The 17,377-nt window shown below is 37.5% G+C and overlaps 1 protein-coding gene across 3 annotated transcripts in view; it reads right to left on the bottom strand.

The window, feature by feature from the left end:
- Nucleotides 1-16,919, bottom strand: part of LOC124796320 (probable tubulin polyglutamylase ttll-15) — a 62,677-nt gene extending 45,758 nt beyond the window's left edge. Inside the window, exons 1-3 of one of the 3 annotated variants that reach the window (XM_047260450.1) lie at nt 16,670-16,919; nt 9,450-9,659; nt 1,830-1,988 (exon numbers count right to left, since the gene is read on the bottom strand). In XM_047260450.1, the coding sequence (XP_047116406.1) occupies nt 1,830-1,988; nt 9,450-9,659; nt 16,670-16,732 (432 nt within the window). In that variant the 5' untranslated portion in view covers nt 16,733-16,919. The remainder of the gene's footprint in view (nt 1-1,829; nt 1,989-9,449; nt 9,660-16,669) is intronic. The other 2 variants (XM_047260451.1, XM_047260452.1) reach the window with 2 other exon arrangements.
- Between the last annotated feature and the right edge of the window lie 458 nt (nt 16,920-17,377).

Below are 17,377 nucleotides of genomic sequence, written 5' to 3'. Positions count from 1 at the left end.
ATGTTGCAGGTCTGCAAACATTGTGTACTGAAAGACAAATTGACATTCTCTGACCATTTGAGGTGGAGACAGAAGGCAAGAAGATAGTTGTCAGACACTGATTCTGATCTGACTTCACTATGCCCTCCTGATATATGCCTGGAATATCAGTCACTTTTTGTTGACCATAAATACACCATAATTTTGTCCATGTTTGTGAGAGAGGTGCGAGTTACAACAGTGGATAAAGATCTATACCAAAATTCCTGAGTGTAAGATGTTAGTCGTTGTATGCCAGAGTGTGTCTTCAATAAATGCATGGGGAGGTATATTGGATGTTACAGAAGTGCTGAAAATGTGCTAGTCAGGGGTTATCCATTTGAATATCAGTCTGAGGGATAAAATAAACAGGTAAACCACTATCACAATTACCATCACATCTCTTCCACTGAATATAATGTTAACTTAGGGCTACAGACCATAAGAGCAGTGACTGAGTAACATCCATGTGCTGTATTGCACTGAATGGCGGAGCCATTGCTCACTATATAAAGAACGGATTACAGACATTAAAGTCACTGATTTAAAAAAAGAATTGGAGTAGCTGGGAGATAAAATCAATGATCTCATATTATGTGATCTCTCCCTTGTGAGGGTGAGAGACAATGAAAAGGATGAATTCTGTATCTATTCATATGCACATTGCCACTGCTTCCATTGTGCTATTCAGTGGTATTTGATCACTAGAGATGGTCTCAACTGCTGGTGTCATACGGCCACCAGTGTGGTTTAGCTTGATTCTCTTTATTGCAATTGGTCTGCATTGATGTCATCAACTCCAAACAGGGGCTCTCTCTATGGGATTTGCAACAGTACTGGTCAGGTCCCAAGTACATCCAAGTTGCTGGGTCCTCCTACAAGCAACTGACAAGTATTAAATGTTCCGTGTAATTGCTAGAATTCCTTGTCATTTTCTAGACTTTAGTTCTCAATCAATTTTATCCTCCAAAAGTTAGCTGTGAAATTTGGAAATTGATATTTGTAAAAATATAAGCACATCTAATATTTCTTTTTTGTGAGGATGTCATGTTGGCCTCCCACACCCCCATTCTCTCAGTTACTTGTGGGCACTCACCACAAGAATAGGTGCAGATTTGGAAATGAGTCCAGCACTACCACCAAATAGTTCAACTTGTACACAGAGGAAGTGCTTTAAATGTCAGATAACTATTAGACATAGGTGTAGTACTACGTGGCAAAGAATAGATGCGGTGATAGTGTAACTATTTTAGCTGCAAGTGGAGAGAACCTTGAACCTAAGTTAATTTGAATGGATGATTTTGTGTGAAAAGAATATAATTTGAAAGTAAATGAGCCTGAAACAAAGATGATGCTTCATGACAAACGTGGTGTAGCAACTGAAAGTAGAACTACAAGTCACACATGTAATATCACTGACAGTCTCTGAATCTGTCTCAGTATTGCCTGAGAGTAGGATATCAGATAATATATATAATGCACCCCTGCCCAGGATTTCCATATGAAACTCATGTATTGTCTCAACATTCACTGATAAATATGGAATCGCCTCTGACACTATACGCTTTCAGTTAGTGTATTCAATAAATTAAGCCAAAGATCCTGAGTTTGATCCCAAGCATCACTAAAATTTTGAATAAAAGTTACAAGCTCTGGTAACAACAGAATTCCTATAAACACATTTTGTTAATTTTTGTGCAGCAAGAATCAGTTGTTATAATACAATAACATCTGCAGCTTCATTAATTACCTACCTCCCTGCATATATATTCTAATAGCTAGGTAAAGGCAAAGAAGAAATCAATATTTACTTTTTGGTGTGGCTTCAAATTTCTCAATTCTGGCATTGTTCTAAACGGATAATCATGGGCCCAAAGCAAATCCCATTCAGAAGAGTTAATAGCCACAGTACGGCTGTACCCTAATCGACGAAGTACTGCCTCCACATGCCGAAGATAGCCTGTTTCAAGCTGTAAAGTAAAGAACACAATAAACAATTAACAAAATACACTGACTGAAAATTTCTATCATATGGACTTACTCTCAGACTTACATCACTGACCGAAATATCCAGTAAAGTATAAGATCCTCCTGTGTTTAGCTGGGCTGAGTATTTAGACAAGGATGTTTCACTTCCAAATGTAAATCAGTCAAATCAGAGACAGAACTTTATTGTACAGTTACATACAAATTTAAATCATTGATGTAATGCACAGGAGACTCATTAAGTGCAAGCAATACTCAGTTAGTTTGAGATAACTTACAATATTTTTAATGCAAATAATCAAACTGAGACATATCAATATCCATAACATATGACTAACTTAAATTAACATTTAATTAACAGCTGCCAGCATTAGCATATCCACATTATTCACTGAAAATAGTACTACCATCATTTAAAAAATATTTGTACACACAGATCACACAGAAAATGGACACAAATAGTTCCTCAACAAACACTGTACGCTTACCCCACAATGTGCTGAAGAGTTTGTATTGAGTAAAAATAAGAAAATCTTATCTCAGTAACAGGAAACAAATTGGAAGCTACAATGGTCAAAAGTCACAGTTTCTGAATGTTACTTGGGCCACTGCTGTTTATAATATTTGTAAATGACATGTCCAGCAATATGACATGCAAATCAGTTCTTTACACAGATGATAAAACTTACATCAGTGTTGGAAACAACATAAATAAACTGAAGGAGCAAAATAAAGATTTCCTCAGATTAGCAAATATGTGGTTTGAAGACAATGAGTTGTCTGTTAACAATGAGAAGACTGTAAATACATCTTTCAGCTCTTATCCGGTTTTGATATTGAACCCACTTCTACCAAACTCCTTGGCATATACCTACATACAAAATTAATTTGGGAGAATCACATGGACTATGAATCTCAAAAGCTTTCAAGAGTTATCCATCCACTGAAACAATTATGCACATCTGTTTCTGAGAAACTTCTGATTAACTCCTATCATTCCTTCTTTCATTGCCTTCTAAGCCATGGCATCTTCAATGGGGTAATTCTCCAGGGCCCAGGAAAATTTTCATTTGGCAGAAGAAAATCATCAGAAGCATCTCTGGCATTATCAAAAATAACACATAATGCAGGCAAGAATGAAGTCTTTTACAATGGCACTGTTGTATAAAATATCCTCAGACTTCTTGCCATATCAATTCAGGGTAAACATCAAGCTTTCAACAATTACCTCCATCATCTTTATCAGGAGCAACAACTGTCAAAACTGCTGCTGTGCTGGCCTTATATAGCCCATAGATGGCTTCTGATTAGTCAGTAATTAAGTAATGCTGGCACAGATCGTGTCAGTGTCTGCACTGGTGGTGCCACTGCTTCCATCATAGCGTAAACATTGCAAAGAATATCTCTGACTCTTCTTGGCATTGAGAGCTCACTTCAATGCACTGCTAAGATTATATCCTCTGTCACGGTTGAAGATCTTCTTGCACATTCTTACTTCTGCAGCCCCTTTAATTATAGACTCTCGGTATGCAGTAGCCTGGGAAAAAATTTCTGTTACATCAAATAGTATTTTGTGCTCAACAACTGCAGACTTCTCCTGTTCTTGCTTTTTAATATGTCGTTGATGTTCTGCACATCAGTTGCAAATGCAGCAGACAGACTGATCAGTGTAATTGCTTCTGCACTCACAAGGGATGGTATAAATCACAGGGATCTTGAGCCAAGACTATCATTAACAGGACGTAGCACCTCCTTTATCTTCCCAGGAGGTTGGAAAATAGATCTTATACCTTGCCTTCCTATGAGTCTGCCTATTGCTGGGTGTAGTGCCGCAGAAAGGAAGGAATGCAATTGGTGGCTCATCATCTTTCCTTTTCTTGAAGAGCACTGACTACGAATCAGGTGACCCACAGCCATTCTTTCAGATCAATATACTTCAAATAATTAATTTCAGAATCCAAGTGGCCATCATCAAAAATAGTTTTTGCTCTGTGTACCAGTATATCTGAAACTGCTCTTTTCTGGACTGGGTGGTGAAAACTCTATGCAGTAAGATACAAATCAGGGTGTGTCAGGTTGTGATACACTGAGTGGCTGAGACATCCATCTGACTTTTGTTGTATCAAAACATCTAAAAATGACACCCGTCCTGTCAAGACAGTGAACTGGACCTTTCTGTGTGCACTGTTCATATGTTCATGGAAATACTTAAAGAGTTTCTACACCTTGTAGCCAGACCATACACATGTCATCAACTAATAATAAAAAGAAGATGGATGAAGGAGAGACAAATTTAATACACATTCCTCAAAATGTTCCATAAAAAAGTTGTCAACGGAGAACCTATAGCCATTCTGTCTGTCATTTCATAAAATTTACCACCATGCAAGAAGTAAGTGGTCATCGAAAAATGTCGGAACAACTCAATCGTTTCAGGAGGGAAATACTCTGGCAACAGTTTAAGTATGTCCTCCACAGGAGCCTTTGTAAACAGTGAGACCACTTATAGGTTTACTAAAATATTGTTTGTGCCAATTCTTGTCTGTTTAACTTTCCCAATGAACATCTAACAGTTTTTGGTGTGATGTTCCCAGTGGCCAACTACTGGAGTAATCAACTTGGTTAAATATTTGGCCAGCCTGTAGATAGGAGAACCAATAGTGCTAACAACTGGTCTCAATGGAATACCTTCCTTGTGGACTTTAAGTAATCTGTACAGCCCATGGAGGGCTAGGAGCTTGTGCTCTTAATATTTTTGATGACATCCTCTGAGCTCAGATGGATTGAGCGTCTGCCATGTAAGCAGATCCCGGGTTCAAGTCCCAGTTGGGGCACACCTTTTCAACGGTCCCCATTGAAGTATATCAATGCCTGCCAACAGCTTAAGGTCTTGATTTAATTATCATTTCATTCTAAGAGAGCTGCATGGTCACCAATGGTATCTGTTCAAAATAACAGATATCATCTTCATATAGTTAAGGCTAACTGGCCATTGACCTCCTTCTCCTGTGCTGGATGCACACACATTGCCCAAACTCTTACGGGACTCGGTAAGATTGTCTGCCACGAGTAATGAGTGTAATGGGCAGGAGCACTACGAATGTAGTGTGTGGACATTAAGTTGGAATGTGAGTCTCTCAGGGAGCATGCAAGGAATAAATCACTACAGTCACACTATCCTCTGTAACCTCAGTGCTCAGATGGATAGAGTGTCTGCCATGTAAGTAGGAGATCCCAGGTTCAAGTCCCCATCAGGGCACACATTTTCAACTGTCCCCGTTAATGTATATCAACACCTGTCGACCGCTTAGGGTCTTGATTTAATTATCATTTCAGAGAGAGAGAGGTGTGCTTGCTTGTTTGTGTGAATAATGTGTGTCTCTCTTTACTGATGAAGGCTGTGGCCGAAAGCTCTATGTAAGTTTCTTTTAATTGTGCCTGTCTACAACTTAATATATCTTCTTTACAATCTGTCTTTTCCTGTTGTTGAATGATGTTGCTATATTTTCAGTTTCCTCTTCTGTCACAGCATCTCTCCTTGAGTAGTCATCACACACCTTTCTGTCATGATACACAGCCTTTCAAGTCTTTTAATGTCACAACACAAAAAGCTAATATCACAACTGTAAATATAAAGTGACTACAAGGTGCAGTGGTTCCCATTACTCAGGTGAAGGGTTCAAATCATGACAACCATTTCAAATTTTTTTCTAGCAGGAATGTCTTTATTTATTAACAACAAAAACATTAGCTGTTATTTAAGTGGGTTAGAGAGTGATATAATACAATTATGGATCTTATTCTTTGTGAGAATCCAGGCCAATTTAATAGGATTTAGATCTAGATAGTACGGTGGCAGTAGATTGGGAATCATTGCATTGCATAGTTTTGTCATTACAATAAAGAGCAGAAGGTTGGTGCTCCTCAGTCAATGCCAAAAGTTTTACTTTTCTTATCTCTACATATTTTAAATTTTTTTCTGTCCATTTCTGCATGATAGTCTGAAGATACCTGTTATAATCACAGGGGCAAAATAGCCATGAAACAAACTCTACATTCACAACACTTAAATATTGCCTGGCACAGTTGTTTGTAATACTCTTCGGACACTGTCACTGTTCAAACATCATTCACAGTGGTACTGTGTATGAAAAATAAATAATGATTTGTTTATTCATGCGTGTTTTAGAATCAAATCCCATTGCTGGAACATTTTATTTTTGTCTCAGAGTTTTGTTGCTAGGCTGGAAGAAGACTTTTGTGTGACAAAAGTTGTAAAGTTTTTGCAGACACAGTTTTACATGTATTGTTCATAATATTGCAGAAATTGCTGTCTACAAATAGGCCTATATTTATCTGTCTCATCAGTGAAGTATTTACTGCATGCATTTTTCTTGTTTTGCTTAGTGACAGACACTTGAATCCAGCTCAACTTGGCCTCATGTCTCTCTTTTTATAATTCATACACCACTGACTTACATAACTATTCCTTATCAACATTTGTTTGCTCCTCCCATTACCTTCTCTGTTGGCACTGTCACATCTTTCTCTTTCTCTTTGTCAGCAAAGTTCATGACATTGACAGCAAGTTGTCACGGCTTTCCATAGCTCTTACTGTTTGATAACTGTGGTTATATAAATATTGAGCAAACAGTAGAGATAAACACGAGGTGCTTAAAATAACTCTGTAAGAAGCAGGTTCTTTTCATGGTAGTGACATTCTTGTTGATATTTTGTTTTCATCTAATTGCTGTGTAATCATAGATAACAACACATGAGGTAGTATATTTGTTAAGACACCAGCCTTGGAATCAAGAGGATGAAGCTTCATGCTCTGTCCACTATCATATGATTTAGGTTTTCCTAACTCATTTCAGGAAAATGCCTGAATGGTTGCTTCTACAAGGCCATTACAAACCACCTGTCTTTCATTAAAGACATCTGCGTATGTTTACATGTCTGTACATATGACCTGCTTTTTCCTTGTATTAAACTCACAAATACCATATTATTGTAAAATGATCTCTGGATTACTACACTACCAGACTATACTACTGAATACAGCTATTTAGTGGAAGAAAAATGTTAATATAACCTACACATGCAGTTTATGATAATTGTTAGTTAACTAATGCATTCGTTAACTCATTTCACACTACTGACTGTGCTTCTTCATGCTGGGATCTGTGTAATACAGTGAGAGAATGAATTATCAACAGTAATGAAAACCCATTCACAAATTTATGATCCTTTTGAGGCTCACCAGTGATTCACAGTTGCAATCCCATTTTATTATAACTTTTTAGCAAGTAATACATGCATCAAAACAATATTGTCTTGACATTAAATGAATCAACACCCCTCCACATACACCAAACCTGTCAGTTTCTTGATCATCATTCATCTGTACTGACTGGACAGACTTTCAGCCGAAAATAAGCAATTTAACAACAGTATTGTATGAAGAAAAGATTGCTACTCACCATATAGAGTGATGTTGAATCGCAGACAGGCACAACAAAAAGACTGCCATGCATATTGAGCTTTCAGCCAAAAGGCCTTTTTCTTAAAGCTGACAACACAAATACACTGATGCAAACATAACTCACATACACATGACCACTGTCTCTGGCAATGAGGCTGAACTGCAAGCAATTGTGCCTGATCAATGTAGGTGACGGGAGCATGGAAGGGGATGGGTGGGTGAAGGACAGGGATTTATGAAGGTTTTTGTTGTGGCTGTCTGGGACTCAATACTTCCTCCATGTGCTGAATAGCAAACTTACATTGTCATAATATTGTCGTTCTTCCATACTGTTTAGTAACTGACTTTTCATAACAAGTTTTGTAATAAATCGCAGTACCTTTGTTGAAACTGAGATTGTTCAGAGTAGCATGTACTGTGAGCTCTCCCACAGACATTACAATGTGAGCTACCTCCATGTAGCCTGGGAAATCACCAAGAAGAGTACATAATCATTGCTGCACTTCATGATTCAGCAACACACATCTCTCACAATATTCATGACAGGAAAACATGATAAATTTTGGCTTACATACAGGGACAGAAACATGTGAAGCATCGTCATTTCAATTTACATCACTTCTACATTAATTAAATGCTTTTTCTTTCATTTTTGCAATGTACTTGATGTTTAAAACTACCTTGCAAATATCAAAATCATTTCACAGGGAATGTTTCCCAAATAATTTATGCTTAGGTTATTACTATAGAATAGTTGGTTTTGCTGATGAAATTATATTTTGCAGAAGAACTTGACATTTAAAAAGTTAATATTACCATGGGCTGTAAAAATTTCAACTTCGCTAATCATTTTTTGCTGATTATTAACTAATACTGATTTCATATATCAAACTTCCAGATTACAGAAATGTGTTGCATTTTGCATAAAATGTAATAGTTTTGAAATTACTTTAAATTAATGATTTCATTTTTTATACAGTATGAAAACTTGGTAACGAATAATGATTTAATTTAACTTCAGTAGAGTAGGAACTGATTAATATATATTTAAAATGCACATGATTTACTGAGAGAGATGAAGAAATGAGTGTTACTAATATGTTGTTATTTAAAATAATATCACCATGAATTGTATGAAATAAATCTATTAAATAATCTGTGTAGCATTCATATAAATGCACTCCAACTCAGACAATATATAGAACCATGAAAGAAGGCAGGAATGGAGCTGTAGTGGTGGCAGCTATTGAGTGAAAGAGGACTTGTTAGATACGGTATTTAATTGATGCTTGGTGTTTCAGACAGTTAACATAACTTGCCACTCAGTGAACTGCAAATTTTAAGGCTTCATAACAGTACTTGCGATTTTTCTGGCTGTATATCTATACAACAATCATGTGAAGCAAATTAATGATTCTGTACAGACTACAACTCTTTCTGCATGTTACATGTTTGGGCAATCATTGACGAATATGCCTATCATTACGAATAAGTGCCAGTGTGAGAGACAACATTTGCTAAACATTTACTTCGATATTTTAAAAAAAAAAAAAAAAAAAAAAAAAAAAAAAAAAAAAAAAAAAAAAAAAAAAAAAAAAAAGCTTAACCATGAACAGAATAGAATAATATAAAAAGGCTGGAACATAACAAGAGACCAACAACTTATTTTCCAAACCATTCATGAGCTGAATAGCAAAGATGAAGGGGGGCTGTGAAATACATATCACATTAGTAGCAAATTTAATTAACCAAAATACATCCACCTTTCTTCCTTTTTTCGGTGTGGCTCCTTTTTCATAAAATTGTTACATCCATTACAAGTCTGTGTAGAATTTCACATCTGCAATTTGCATAATTCTTATTTATTTGTAATATAGTATCAGGATAAAATAGACCACCTAAAAGTTTATCTGAAATTTTAAAGTGTGATTATGTATCTCAAAATATTGTACAAGCTCACCCTCTGTCCATACAGTGCATATGATGGTCCAAAGCTAATAGAGGTATTGGCTTTGTCATCTGTGCTGACACATTTTAGCTGTTTGTCATGGTGTGGTGTTAACAACAATGGAACAATATAAGCAGCCGTAGCTACCAAGACATACGAAGCATACAGCTTGTACTGGTGCCATCCTGTGGGCTCATCAGGTGGAAGTTGCTTCTGTAACTGCTGCCAAAAATATGAATTACTGTTAAACTTACCGTAAAGAAAACATAGTGGATACAGTCTTATGAATAGGTTTTTTTTTTTTTTTTTACTTTTCACAGGTGCTATGAGATTATATGAACCAAAGCTATTTGCTCATGATACAAATCATTATGTAACTCACACTACGCTAAAAAAACATAAAGAGTGACAAAATACAAAAACAAACTCTGCCTGCAGTAGTTATTGAAAGGTTTAAGTTGCTCAGTGGCTGCTGTTACCAGCCACAAGCCCGAAAAAAGAAGGATGATTCATGTACCATAAAAAAGTAGTCAGCCAGAGGATACTAGGAACCTTCCCTCAATGTCAAAAACCATGTTGTAATTTTGGCAGCACACCAATTGATCATTCCTTGCATTTACTTTCAATGTGCAATAGTGGCTTGATGGAATATACACCATTACAGCAATTACCCCTCGCCCCCAACTCAAGCCATCTGTTTCTCTTAGTTATCAGATTCTGGCGGATCAGAAATATCATGCAGAGAAGGACTGGAGCTTCTCAAAATCTCTTTGTTCCTTTCTAAGTCAGTCAATGGCAACACACTACTGAAAACTAGTGTGATTAAATGACTAACAAACAATTTGAATAAATTCCAAATTCAAATCATAGCTCTGCAGGATGAGAAGCTGTTTAATTCTGAAAACTACAGGATATGTATGGGTACATCAGGTGCAAGGATCAAAGACATAGCCCTAACAGTAAGAAAAATGGTTATTAATTCATTACTTGACTTTCATATCTACATCTACACAGATACTCCACATGCCACTGTACGGTGCATGGCAGAGGGATCCTGTACCACTACTTGTCATTTCCTCTCCTGTTCCACTTGCAAATAGAGCAAGGGGAAAACAACTGTCTGTATGCCTCCATATGAGCCCTAATTTCTCATATCTTATATTTGTAGTCCTTGCACACAATGTATATTGGCAGCAATAGAATTGTTCAGCAGTCAGCTTCAAATGCCAGTTCTCTAAATGTTCTCAATAGTGTTTCTCAAAAAGTTCATCATCTTCCCTCCAGGATTCCCATTTGAGTTGCTGAAGCATCTCCATAACACTTACATGTTGTTTGGACCTACCGGTAACAGATCTGGCAGCCCACCTCTGAATTGCTGTGATGTCTTCCTTCAGTCCAACCTAGTGCAGATCCCAAACACTCAAGCAGTACTCAAGAATAGGTCACATCAGCATCCTATCTGCAGTCTCCTTTACATGTGTACCACTTTTTCCTAAAATTCACCCAATAAACTGAAGCTGACCATTCACCTTCCTACCACAGTTCTCAAATGCTCATTCCACCTCATATCGCTTTGCAATGTTATGCCCAAATATTTAAATAACTTGACTGTGTCAAGAAGGACACTAGTAATACTGTATCCGAACATTACAGGTTTGGTCTTCTTACCCATCTGCATTAACTTACATTTTTCCACATCATGAAACCAACTGGAAAACTTGCCACATTCGTCTTGTATCTTCCTGCAGTTTCTCAACTTGGACACCTTACCGTACAACACAGCATCATCAGCAAACAACCGCAGATTGCTGCCCATCCTGTCAGCCAAATCATTTGTGTATAAAGAGAACAACAGTGGTCCTATCACACTTCCCTGGGGCACTCCTGACGATACCATTCTCTCTAATAAACACCCATCACCAAGGACAACATATCAGGTTCTATTATTTAAGAAGTCTTCAAGCCACTCACATATCAGTAAACTTATTCTCTAAGATTGTACCTTCATTAACAGCCTGCAATGGGGCATTGTGTCAAGTGCTTTCTGGAAATCTAGAAATATGGAATCTGCCTGTTGCCCTTCATCCATACTTCTTAGTATATCATGTGAGACAAGGGCCAGCTGTTTCACAAGGGCGACATTTTCTAAAACCATGCTGGTTTGTGCACATAAGCTTCTCAGTCTCAGGAAAGTATATTATATTTGAGCTGAAAATACGCTCAAGGATTCTGCAGCAAACAGAAGTTAGGAATATTGGTCTGTAATTTTGTGGGTCCGTTCTTTTATGTTTCTTATATACTGGAGTCACCTACGCTTGTTTCCAGTCAGTAGGTGCTATGTGCTGGGCAAGAGATTCATGATAAATACAAGGTAGGTAAGGGGCAAATGCCGTAGAGTGCTGTTTGTAAAATCAAACTGACATTCCATCCGGACCTAATCATTTATTTGCTTTCAAATCTTTCAATTGTTTTTCTGTGTGAGTTATGCTTATTACTATGTCGCCCTTAAGGGAGTCTGTCCAATGGTCAAATGATGGTATGTTTGTACGACTCTCCTGAGTGAACAATTTCTTCAATGTGACATTTAAAATTTCAGCTTTCGTTTTGCTATTTCCAGCTGCCACACCAGACTGGTCAACAAGGGACTAATGGAACCCTTAGACCTGCTTAGTGATTTTACATATGACCAGAATTTTCTCGGGTTCTCTCCCAGATCTTTTGCTAAGGTGTGACAGTGGTAGTTGTTGTATGCTTCGTGCATAGCACTTTTCACAGACGCGTGAATCTCTACTAATTTTTGCTTGACGCCATTTATGCATTCCTTTTCAGATCAAGAGTGCAACAGCCTCTGCTTCCTCAGAATCTTCTGAATTTCGTTATTAAACCATGATGTGTCTTTTCCATCCTTTATCCATTTACTGGGCACATAACTCTCCAGGCCATGATTCACAATCTGCTTAAACTTTGCCCATAATTCATCTACATCCATCTTACTGGAACTAAGTGATGGCAATTCACTGTCTAAGTGAGATGTTAATAGACATCCCAGTCTATATTCGGCAGGTTAAAGTCACCTCCAACCAGTATTACATGACCTGGGTATTTACGTGCTATTGACCGTAGACCTTCTTTCAAATGGGTCAAATGGCTCTGAGCACTATGGGACTTAAATCTGCCGTGCGGTTCTAAGCGCTTCAGTTTGGAACCGCGTGACCGCTACGGTCGCAGGTTCAAATCCTGCCTCGGGCATGGATGTGTGTGATGTCCTTAGGTTAGTTAGGTCTAAGTAGTTCTAAGTTCTAGGGGACTGATGACCTCAGAAGTTAAGTCCCATAGTGCTCAGAGCCATTTTTGAACTTAACATCTGTGGTCATCAGTCCCCTAGAACTTAGAACTACTTAAACCAAACTAACCTAAGGACATCACACACATCCATGCCCGAGGCAGGATTCGAACCTGCGACTGTAGCGGTCACGCGGTACCAGGCTGAAGCGCCTAGACTTTCTTTGAATGACTCTACAACTGTCACAGCAGAATCAGGTGGCCAGTAGAAACATCCAATAATTACCTAGATTTCACAAGCATCTGTTATACATAACCATATGACTTCACTGTCACACTCAACTTCGACCTCAATAGATAGAATATTTTTGTCACTTGCAATGAACACTTCCCTTCCTGTGGCCTCTAATCTGTGTTTCCCACATACATTCCACGACTCACTAAGTATCTCAGAGCTTTCCACTTTAGATGCCAGCCAGCTCTCAGTCCCAAGAATAATTTGATTGTGAGAGATTCCCTGGAGGGCAGCAAATTCGAGAACATTATTATGAGTACTCCAACAGTTCACTGATAAAATTGCAACAGTTGATGTGTCTTTATTCTAAACGTCATTTGACTTCCCCTGGTCCATATCGACTGCCACATGTTCATCAGAGCCCACTACACTACTGCCTAGCATAAATAACCCTCATGTGCACTCCGCAAGTACTCTCCGGCCGAGTAGCTACTTCCTTTGCATAGCGCACCCCTAACCTATCAGCCCTATCAAGGGGAGTCCTACAAATCCCCACATGATAATGCAGGTTTAGAAACCTGCACCCAAGATGATCACAGAGTCAACGAAGCCTTTGGTTGAGAGCCTCCACTCAGCTCCAAACCAAAGGACCCCAATCAACTCTGTGAACGATGCTGCAAATTTTGGGCTCTGCTTGCATCCCACATCCATCACAGTTCCCTGGAATTGACACTATTTTGCAGGGAGAATGTTATAAGATTCCCTTGAAAGCCATATAGGACCTGAATTTATTCACTGTGAAATGATTGAAAACTGTTTTTAATAACAACAGTTTTCATAAACGATATGAAGCATGGTAATGTGTTATGTTTGTAGTGTTTCCATATTTTTGTCAACCCCTTGTATGTAATAATACAAATTTTATACCTTCTTACACTACTAAACACACCATTCACTGCCAGAACAAGACCTATTCTTCAGGCCTCTGAATATGTTTGCTTGTGCCTTGACAATGAGAAATTAGTCAGTTTTGTGAGGTATCCTATACTGAACTATAAAAGGTTGAAACTGACAATCATAGTAAACATCCAGCATAATAATTAACTTCATTGTACAACAACTGATAATGAGTAAAGAATGAGTAAGATGCCAGCCATGGAATATCACTTAGAACTGTCCTATCATTTGACTGAAAGGATATAGGAAAATCAAGGAAATACAAATCAGGTAAAAATATCTGAATGCTCCTTACATGATCCATTATTTCAGCTTCTCAATTTGGTAACAACTACCACAATACAATCAAATGACCTAATCTCTAATGAAGAGTATTTCACTATACTGAAATACTTCAGTCAGTCAAACTAATAACAATTGCCTACATCTTCATCATGCATGCGTAAACAGGGCATTTTAATTTCCATTTTTGTCAGTGAATTAAATTGGTGGAATACAGTTAAGGATTTAAGGTATACTACTCATGGGTAATAATGCAGTTCAAACTTAGCTGTTTTTCAACCTAACTTCCTTCGAGCCTATTTTTTTCTTTTTTTCATTTATTTCACATCCTTGAGAGCCATTTGACTTGGGATCTATAGAAGGTACATTAGCATATTTGTTTTTCTTTGTAAATATTTATTGTATATTCTTGTTTTTTTCTGATATGTCTTACATCCTAAAGGATTCCTGTCTATGGACATATCAGAATTACCATTATAAATTTCTGAGCACTACATAAGAATGTGTCCAGAGCACAACAGTTTTTTTCTCTTAGTAGCAGCTGTTTATTCTTTGTAAACAAGTTCATGTTGTCACTATAACAAAAGCGACTAAATATTTGACATGTCGGTCTAAGAAGTCCCAGCTTTTAAATACAGGAGGCCTACATGAGGTACAGGATTTAATAGACTGTGTGACCTTGGTGATTCACAAATTTTTCATTTGTAGGCAAAATATAAATTTTCTACCTGGACTGAGCTACCACAAAATGTTATTCCATTACATCATCAAAGCACAAAATCATGCAATGTTAGCATGTTCAATTTTCTTTTCATGAAATGTTGAGAATATGTACTCAGATTTTTCAGGTATTGAATATGCAGTGTGACTACAATGTGATCGGCTGTGACAAATTAGCCATGTATACTGTTACATAAATACTGGCCCAATAATTGTCTAAAATGCATGTATACCAAAGTATAGTAATTGTATACAGATATTTATGCGAAACACATTGTGGCAATATTTTACGGTACAATAACGAACTTTGATTGAGGTACTGAGAACACATCGATTATATTGAACAAGTGCTCATAGCTCAAAAGGTACACATTTTAAAGCTCACATTTATTAGACATTTTTTTCCTGGTTTGGTTCGCACTAACTCCTCCCAAAATATGGTAAACAAAGAGTTTGGATTCAAAAATGGTAAATGGATGCAATTTGTTTTTCTCATTTAGAAAAAAAGCATTTATTTTCTATACAGGAACTTAAAGATATTGGACATTATCATTCCCATCGGGTCAACCCAAAGATACCACAATTTATAGTTTTCCTAAAAGCTCACTGCCACTGTAACAGAACTAAGTCTATGGGGAAAGCCAAGACACATGTATAACTGTGGTGAAGCCTCAGTTTTTCATGAGCTTTCTGAAACTAGGGCTGTTCGTGTCAAAATCAAATGTAAGACCAGTTATTCTGGGTGATTAAGCATTAGTCTTTTGTTGTTTGTCAGATGATGCCAATGAATTTTGCATTTGAAGGGAAGTATGTAATGCAAACCTGGCTCAACAGCAATATGCCTACACAGACTACAATGTCAGCAAATGAACGAAGCAGATAAAGACCACGCTATTTTTAAACTGGTTCAAAGATATCTCTTTAATGATATTGGCTCACAGAGGCGAGCATTGTTAATTTATGATGGACATGCAACCTACATTTCAAGTAAATTGATCCAGATAGCTCCAAACACAATGTTACTGTCAAGTAGCTGTCACCTCACACCATCAATATTTTACAACCGCCGGCTGCCTGTGTTTCATTGTTGCAAAATGCACGTCCTCTGAATCGACAACAATGGAAAAACTGATGTGTGTTTTAATGACGATAGAATCGGACTAATAAATCTTATATGTAGTATAGACTGGCTTGGTCCACTTTCCCCAATATCTTTACATAACTGGGTACATACGATGGGATTTTTTTCGTTTCCATTTTCCTTTAACTCACACACTCGGATAACTTCTTAGATTATTTCAATGAAAATGTTTCATTCCATAATAAAACACTATTTTAAAGATAATCTTCAATCAAACACATCTAACTATAGGATTTAACGCAAATCCAATAAGTTACTGTTGTACAATCGTAGCAGTTACTCCTTTCTTCCTTACCAAGATTACTACGAATGTTCCTAGACCGCAGTGTTTTATATTGGTTTATAAATTGGTGTATACTGGTGTTTCACGGGAATGGTTTGCGGATTCATGAACTTCTGTACTGTCGTCTTTCACCTCAACACACAATGCTGCCTTGGTCTCTCTAAAGTATAGGTCATCCCTTAACAATTTAATACCAGTGAACAATTGCCTCCGATCACTACCAAATCATGCTCTGTAAATTGCTACATCTAGGTTCCAAAGGTAGAAGCAAAAATTGCTGTCGGAATAGTGTTGTTAGTCGATGAAAACAATAAAAGTGTTACATGAATAACCTTTCTAACAGCAACCTGTTCTGCTCCTGTAGCAGACGATTCCTTTTCGCCTTTTGAGGGCATACCGGATACCTATATAGTTGCTAATGTGGATACGACGGTGCTATGATTTGTAAAAGTACAAAAAACTGTTCGTGGCGCTCTGGGGTGAACAACAGCACATTCTTTCGAGAACAATTTTGCCTGCGTGCCACAAATTCTGTCCCCATTCCCCACTTGCAAGAACATAAAAAAAGCGTTTGACATTCGAGAGACACAGGTGTTTTAAGCAATCGATCATATGGGATGTAGTTACCGATATCGATAGAATAATCGACTCGATTATTGAGAAAGCACATTTAAAATAGTGAAGTCAATCCATGCTCGTTTTAAATGAATGGCAGCTTTCATCACCTCAATTCGCTATATTTGAACATGAAAAATGTTCTACATTTTTATAACAGATAGATAATCAGTGACATTCCACGTTTGTGACTGAAACGCTGAACATCAACCGAACGGAAAGAAAGACAACGTAACCGTTAAAAGGAGGCATGTCTGCTCTAGAAGGAAAATCAGCACAACGACACATCATCTAGCCCAGAACCGACAGGGCAGATTGAGGTTACAAGATACTATGCTAGAGATTAAAAGTCGGAATGTAATGTTAGAATTAAGACCGATTCACATATGATGGAATGGAATGGGACGGAACGCCCAAATATTCCA

This window comes from Schistocerca piceifrons, chromosome 4, assembly GCF_021461385.2.
Source record: "Schistocerca piceifrons isolate TAMUIC-IGC-003096 chromosome 4, iqSchPice1.1, whole genome shotgun sequence".
NCBI lineage: Eukaryota > Metazoa > Arthropoda > Insecta > Orthoptera > Acrididae > Schistocerca > Schistocerca piceifrons.
This window is presented reverse-complemented; position numbering and strand designations above follow the sequence as displayed.